The sequence below is a fragment of the Mus pahari genome, chromosome 3 (assembly GCF_900095145.1).
Source record: "Mus pahari chromosome 3, PAHARI_EIJ_v1.1, whole genome shotgun sequence".
Taxonomy (NCBI): domain Eukaryota; kingdom Metazoa; phylum Chordata; class Mammalia; order Rodentia; family Muridae; genus Mus; species Mus pahari.
In genome coordinates this window covers 114,958,593-114,966,208 of record NC_034592.1, presented here as the reverse complement: position 1 = coordinate 114,966,208, position 7,616 = coordinate 114,958,593, and the positions used below count along the sequence as shown (strand labels likewise).

The following is a 7,616-nucleotide window of genomic DNA, read 5'->3' as shown; positions in this document are numbered from 1 at the left end:
GGTACGATTCAGCATACCTACCCACTGGTTTCTCAGTCCCCTCTCTCAGACCTGCAGATTCCACTCTTTCCAGCAGGAACCTTGAGGGATGGGGCCCGGGGCTGCTGTATTTAGCAGACCGTCCTATACTATGTGAGGTTCTGGCAGTGTGATAGCCAACATTATGTACAATTGCTCTACCTTGTAAGTTTTTGTAAAGTGTACCCTGTCAGCTAACACTCCCAAGAGGGAAGACTTCCTGGAGTATTTGGGCTGTTCTTAAAACTGTCTGATGCTGTAAAAAGTTTAACTACCTCTGCTGTTCTTACACGATAACGGGTCACAAGGCTAACTGCTGGTTCTGCTTCTGTACCAAACGCTTGATTGCTCAAGATAACCAAGGCATCTGCAAGGCATCTGTTATAAAAGTTTAGCTCTGCCTGCATGTAGGCAGGGTGTGTGCCAACTCAACCCCCAAATTGTAAGCTGTGGTTTTCGCCTTTATAAACCCCAGACTAACAGTAGCTGGGAACACACTTTGGGAATCCCAAGTCTCCGGTGTGTACCTGGCCAGTATCTAATAAAGGTCCAGAACATCTGGAGACTCCACAGAGATCCAGGCGTTCAGCCCGATTCACGTTTTTCTGATCAGCCTTGATCCCAGGCCTTTCGGTGTACTGAGAGCCAAGACTTTGCTTTAGCTGAAGGAGCCACCAGTCCTCAGCACCTAGATTCCACTGAGAAGTCTGGTCTTCTGGAAGCTGAGAAAATTTGGATAACCCTAACGTTTAGAGGTGGCCGTCGACAAGTTCTCCACGCCTGGACTGTGGAAGAGTGTCTTCAGGAGTCCTCTCAGAGGTAAAGTTATGCTGGTAGCAGGCATCTGCCTGTGAGACTCATAGGAAAGCTGGACACAGAGTTCATTCTTGAGTCAGAGGAACCACTGGGCCCTCATTGCTTCCTTCTGGAGGCAAGGGAAGGCTGACGAGAGGCATTAGTGCCAAGTGGGAGAACACTGTGGCTTTGTGTTGTGCGCCTTACTTTTTGTGTCATTTCTTGTCCTTGAAGAAATTGAAAAGATAGGGGGTGGGGTGGGGAAATCTTCTACCCAGAAACCCCCTGAGATCTGAGGAAGTCGAATTTTAAGGACTTGCAGAGAAAAGCCCAGGTGTCCAGAGAACAGAGCTATTCAGGAAAACTGTCTTTTGCTCCTTCCATTGGACTTCATTTCAGGTGGACCGGCCTGCTGAAGGCTTCTTCAAACTTTCTCTTGTTTACAGAGTGCAACAAGGGGTCTTTAGAAAACCAGGGAACCGGGACCAACTGGGCAACATTCTGGTCCTGGAGGTTTCTGGTGAAGAATTTCCATCCCAGATGAGAGAGCTGCAGCCAGCTCAGTCCCCTAATGCCACCAGCTTTGTTTTAGAAGAATTAAAGACCAAGGGGCGGGACAAATTTCAGCCTCTAATCCTACTATCTCCATCAGAAGAAGATGTATCTCCACCCTGTGTGGCTGGGGCACCAGCCAGGGACTGTGACACCAGAGGCATCCTGAGTCCCCTCACACCCAGGGTGGGGCCTCTTCCTGACCCATCTCCTGGCCATTCACTATCCTCCTCCTCCTCCTTTCTCTCACAGACTGCATCCCTGCCTGCTCTCACTGAGGTGGGATAGAGCCACTATGGCTCCCCTCTCAAGATGCATCCATCCTACCATGCCCCCGGTGCCATGCCCTGACGTGCTTCCCCCAGATCTTTGCCTCCAGCTATCCTCCCTTTGAAAGAGATCTCCACACACACTCAGGGGCCACTCGGGGTGAGGAAGCTGGGAAGGGCCATCAATCAGTTAATGGTATTTGATTCCTTCTCCACTAGTGATCTGTATAACTGGAAACTCCAAAATCTCTCTCTCTCTCAGAAAAAACCCAAGGCCTGAGCTCTCTGCTAGAAATGGTGTTTTATATCCACCACCTACATGGGCAGATTGTCAGCACCTACTTCAAACTCTCTTCACCACAGAGGAGAGGAAGGGAGTCTAGTGAAAGACCCAAAGGCTCTTGGGAAATGATGGGAGCGGTCAGCTATTGATCAGGTGGCAACTGGAGACATTTTTCCTTCCCGGCAACCAGACTGGGACTCTAATTGTCACAAAGGTAGGGGAGTCTGTCTCTTAACCCTTTTCACCAGACTCTGTAGGGGAGTCTTAAGTGCCCCACGAGTTGTCTAAAGTAGGTCAGATTACTCAGAGTTTAGATGAGTCACTGTCTGCTTTCTGGAGTGCCTCCTAAAAGCTTACCCAATATACACACCTCAAGGACCAGGAGGTTCCAGAAAACCAGAGCACTGTCAATATAACTTTTGTGTCTGTATCAGCATCAAACATTAGGAGAAAGACTTAGAAAGCAGAAGGCTTTGAAGCACAGGCACTATCAGAGCTAGTCAAGATCATCTCCTGGGTAGACAATGATAGGGACAGGCAGACTAGGAAACCAGCTAAGATTATGGTGGCATCTTGCCAGGGAGAAGGACCCCAGCATCCACGATTTATGAAAGAAGGACCAAAGCCAAGGGAAGTGGATTCTGGGAGAGGTACTCCCTTAAAGAAAGGCCAATGCATCTATTGCAAAGAAGCCAGCCATAGGAGAAGCAAAGGTCTGCATTGGTGCTCCAGCTAGATACAGACTGATGGGTTGGCTCAGCCACCACCTTTCCACCACCTCCAGCCCAGGATAACTCTGAAGGGGACAATGTTTCCTGTCAATTTCCTTGTGGAGGTCAGAGCCACTTACTTGGTTTTAAAGCAGGCAGCTGGGCCAATAAGTAAGAAACAGATTTGTAATACAAGGAGCTACTGGTTCACAAATTTGTTCTTGGGTCACCAAAAGAGCTGTGGACCTGGCACTCCATGCTCCACAAATTAAAGGCGGAAATACAGTTTGTAAAGGATGAGATAATACTAAGGTTTGGACTGCCATTGTTCATAAGATCAGACAATGGACTCATTCTATCTAAGTTCACTGAGAACAGTTCTGCTCTTCTGGGGATCAGTTGCAAATTACATTGCACGTACCATCTACAAAGTTCAGGACAGGCAGAGAGGATACATCAGACCTGTAAAAAGACCTTGACTAAGCTGGGCGTGGTGGTGCACACTTTTAATCCAAGAACTCGGAGGCAGAGGCAGGCGGATCGATGTGAGCTGGAGGCCAGCCTCATCTACAAAGTGAGTTCCAGGACACCCAGAGTTGTTAAACCAAAACAACCAGTTAAATAAAAAGACCTTGACTAAATTAACCTTGGAAACTGGTAAAGGATGTGCACGGCTCCTCCCCATTACCCTTCTTAGAGCTAAACCTACTCCTCATGTAAAAGGTTTAACTCCATTTGAAATTCTAACCACCATCTTCTTCAATCTGTACAGGCTCATTAGCTGACTCAGGACACTGTGACCTCTTCAGTTAAGGCTGCTTTCAGAGGTCCGCTGCTTTAACACATCCTTCCCAGGATCAAGAGACACCGAGCTGAGACACTGGGACCCTGCTAGAAGAGACCACATCATCATCCTGACCAGCCCCGTGCTGTCAAAGTAGACGTAGTCTGCACCCGGATACATCACTCTCAGATCAAGTGTGCCACTGGGAACAAGATCTAGTTAAAGAAAAGTGGACTGTCACCAAGACTTGCAAAGATCCACTAAAGATAAGGGTACCATGGGTTTTAACCTAAGGATGCTGTTTTGTCTGGCTATACTTCCTTCTGTTCTTTCCTGGAATCTAATTTCGAAACCCCAAGGTTCCCAGGGTCCTAAACAGACCAGACCATCCCCTAAGGCATGGAAGTTCCACGTAATTGCTATAGAAAATCTCAACAAGACCATAGCCTCTACCTTCTGTCCAGTGACAGGATGTGCTAGTACTATAAGCCTCACCTTTGATATAAGGGACACCTGCCAAGGGAAATGTATACAGGAGCCCTACAATGCTATGATGTCTCCTATATATATTTGTTTCGTATATGAGCAAACTCGCTCAGACTGTAAGGACCCAAATTATGGAGGATGTCCACACTGGGGTTGCAAATATCATAGTACTTGGCCCAGATGGGGAGGAGAAAGGCCGTCCAGACTCAACTCGGTTGATTGGCATACTAAGGTCATGTACTCGATCCCTGACCCCTGGAATGACAGATGGAGAACGGGGGTTGAGGGTCATATCTACAGACATAATGAGAAGGATACAGGCTATGACAAGAAGACTAAGATTCTCATCTATAGAGGTTTAGACAGATTTCCATCTCCAAATTCCTCGGGTTGAATGCTATAACCAAGCCAGGTACTATACCCGCTCCTGGCCCTGTTGGTGATGTCACCGGCTGACATCACTTTGTATCACCACCACCTTTCTCTCTCTCTTCCTATTAACCCTACTTCTCTGACCTTCTTTGAATTCCTAATGACATGTTAATATCAGTATACTTGCTCATGAATGTTACTAACCCAAGTGTTATTCCTGATTGTTGGTCCTGAACCCTACAAAACTTCCACACTGTGTAGGACTCACTGTATACCAGAAGTTCATTCGGCCACTCCCTTTGCCAATTGTTCCTGGGTGTATCTTTCCACTCAAGCATCAACTCTCTTCACATAGGCCAAATCCAAGCTGGGGGACCTGTTTCTAATCAAAGAGCTATGATATATCTAAATCCCCCTTTAAGAATAAATGAAGGTTCTCCATAAAATTTCTTAGTTCCTGGCAACACTTTGTCAAGTGTTCCTCCCTTCCTCCTTCCCTCCTTCCCTCCCTCCCTCCCTCTTTCCCTCCCACCCTTCCTTTCTCCTTTCCTCCCTTCCTCTCTTCTTTCCTCCCTCCCTTTCTCCTTTGCTCCCTTCCTCCCTCCCCCTTTCCTCCCTCCTTTGCTTCCTTCCTTCCTTCCTTCCTTCCTTCCTTCCTTCCTTCCTTCCTTCCTTCCTTCTTCCCTCCATCTTTTCCTCCCTCCTTTGCTTGCTTGCTTGCTTCCTTCCTTCCTTCCTTCCTTCCCCACCCAGCAGAAACTGGCTTCCCAGTACTGATGACTTGTACCCATGCTTGCCTATCTGGCATATGCACAAGCACCTAAATTCTGTATCTTGGTATTCCTGTTCCCCTGAAAATGTATTTATGATTACGGTCCAGCAGGAAAGAGTACTTGTATTCACAGACCGTGCCAATCCCCCCAGTCCAGGATAAAAAAGCCAACTGTGCAATTCACCTCCTCATATCTCGCTTAATCCCCCCAGGGTTAGTACGGCAGGAGCCGCTAGTGGTGCCACAGGAACAGCAATGGCTGACATTAACTTCAAAACCATAGAACATCAAACAACCCAAGATCTGTCTATAGTAGAAAAATCTATTGCCAAGCTAGAAAAGCAGGTGGATTCATTAGCTGAGGTGGTTCCATGCAGAGCAAGGAGGGCTTTAGGGGAGAATTGTTGCTCATAGGCAAACCACTCAGGAATCATTAAAGATAGCTTGGCTATGCTCTGGAAAAACTTCACAGAAAGGGAGAAACAAATGGTTCCTGTTCTCATTCTGAGGCGCCTCCTGGCTACTGTGCCTCCTGGCTCAGTCCCTGTGGGTAACTCTGCCATCAGCTACACTGCCTCTCCTGCTGATTGCTGTTGGACCCTGCATCAGTAATGCCTTAACCAGACCCATAAATTCACACTTCAGTGCTACGAAACTAATGGTTATTTGGTCCCAACATGAACAGGCACCCACCACCAAGTCAAGGGTTTGACTTAGAACTCAACCCCAGGGGAGAATGTGACGATGATTAACACTGTGTTTAAAGTCCATAAACTGCTGTGCTGTTCTAGCTTGTGAGTTTTTGTAAAGTGTACCTTGTCAGCGAACTTACCCAAGATGGGTGAGTTCTTGGAATAGTTGGGCTATTTTCAAGACTGCCTAATCTAGTAAAAATGTTGAACTATTATGCTGTTCTGACAAGATAATGGTCACAAGGTTAACTGCTAGTTCTGCTTCTGTCTGAAAAAAAATGCTTGCTTGCTCAAGATAATCAGGTGTCAGCAAGGCATCTGTTATAAAAGTTAAGCTCTGCCTGCATGTGGGGAGGGTATGGTATGTGATAACTCAACCCTCAAACTGTAACCTGGTGGGTTTTGTCTTTACAAATCCCATACTAACAATAGCTGGAGACATACTTTGAGAATCCCGAGTCTCAGCTGTGGTCCTGACCAGTATCTAATAAAACCCCTTTGTTAAAATTCATTCACGGTTGGACTGGTGAATCTTTGAACAACCCCAGACCCATAACAGCAGCAGCAGATCTCCTGGGAGCTTTTTAAAAAGGCTCAGCTCCTGTGATCACAGAGAACTATCAAAGGGTTTGGAGGGTGACTACGAAAGTATGTCTCAATTATCACCAACTTCTCTCAGGTGGACAAGCTGACATCTTGGTAGTCAGGACCTATTCCTCCAACATCTCTGAGGATGTTGGAGAGCTGGTGAGTTGGGCATTGCAAGACTGATCTGTCAGTGTGTGCCTTGGCCTCGTTGCAGTCTCTTGCACTGAGGAGACCATCAATAGTTCTGGGTCTCCCTTCATTTTTGCTGGTTCTGGGTCTCCATTCATGCTGGTTCTGGGTCCAAAGCATTGCTTCAGACCAGACCTCGGATACCAATAATTTTCAAAGTTCTCAGGTGAGAAAAAGGGGATAGCTCCATGTTCTCAGTATCCTTAGAACTGTGCTTTCTTAGCGGGTCCTGGTCTCACAAGCCTGTCATATCAGCAACTGGGAAACCGAGGGAAGAGAATCATAAATGAGCTACAGTGTCCTTAGTACAGTGTGGATTTGGTCCAGCTGCTAGGTACAGGCCTGAGGACAGGACTTCTGGCCCCAGAAGAGCAGGAAGATAGTTACATTATGATTCACAACAGTAGCAAAATTACAGTTATGGAGTAGACAGGTAGACAGGCCTGCTCTGAGTTGATGGAGGAAGGGAAACATAAGCCTCAGGATGAACCACAGCCCATAACGGAGAAGATAGGCAGTGTGTCATTAGGGCCAGGGCTACATGAGACCCTGTCTAAATACAAACAAACAAACAAATGAAAACAAAACAACTAATGGACCAAACAAACAACCAAACAACCAACTGAAACCTGTAGTTCTCAAACTTACCCCACTGAAGGAATCTTGTACAAATTTGGATTCTCTTCTGCAGTGTGGGTTGCAGGCCAGGCAACGTTTCTGCATCTCTAGTGACTGTCAGGAGCTATGCTGCCAACTGGCTTCTGTTTTATGTTTGACAAATTAAAGCAGCCATGGTTCCGCTCAAGGAGAGACACCGGAGTCACCAGGGAGCTTTGAAAATCAGCCATGTGTGGGCCCATCCCCAGAGATTCTGATGTAATTGTATTCAGGAAGGCCAGGAACTGGGAGTTGTAAAGCACTCTAGATCAGTGGTTCTCAACCTGTGGGTTGAGAACCCTTTGGGAGTCGAACGACCCTTTCAGAGGGGTCACATGTCACATATCTTGCGTGCCAGACATTTGCACTGCGATTCACAACAGTAGCAAACTTACAGTTGTGAAGTAGCAACAAGCTGGGCGGTGGTGGTGCACACCTTTAATCCCAGC

General features: G+C 47.0%; 1 protein-coding gene across 1 annotated transcript; it reads left to right on the top strand.

The window, feature by feature from the left end:
* The first annotated feature begins 510 nt into the window (after positions 1–510).
* On the top strand, positions 511–4,715 carry LOC110317521 (putative endogenous retrovirus group FC1 Env polyprotein). The gene is made up of 2 exons (XM_021191982.1): positions 511–837; positions 3,400–4,715. Exon 2 carries the CDS (start codon positions 3,689–3,691, stop codon positions 4,289–4,291), a length of 603 nt encoding a protein of 200 aa, XP_021047641.1. The 5' UTR covers positions 511–837; positions 3,400–3,688; the 3' UTR covers positions 4,292–4,715.
* The last annotated feature ends 2,901 nt before the right edge of the window (positions 4,716–7,616 follow it).

What these genes read in the sequence shown, in the direction of transcription:
- LOC110317521 (XM_021191982.1), top strand. Translation starts at nt 3,689, where the DNA reads ATGGGTTTTAACCTAAGGATGCTGTTTTGTCTGGCTATACTTCCTTCT.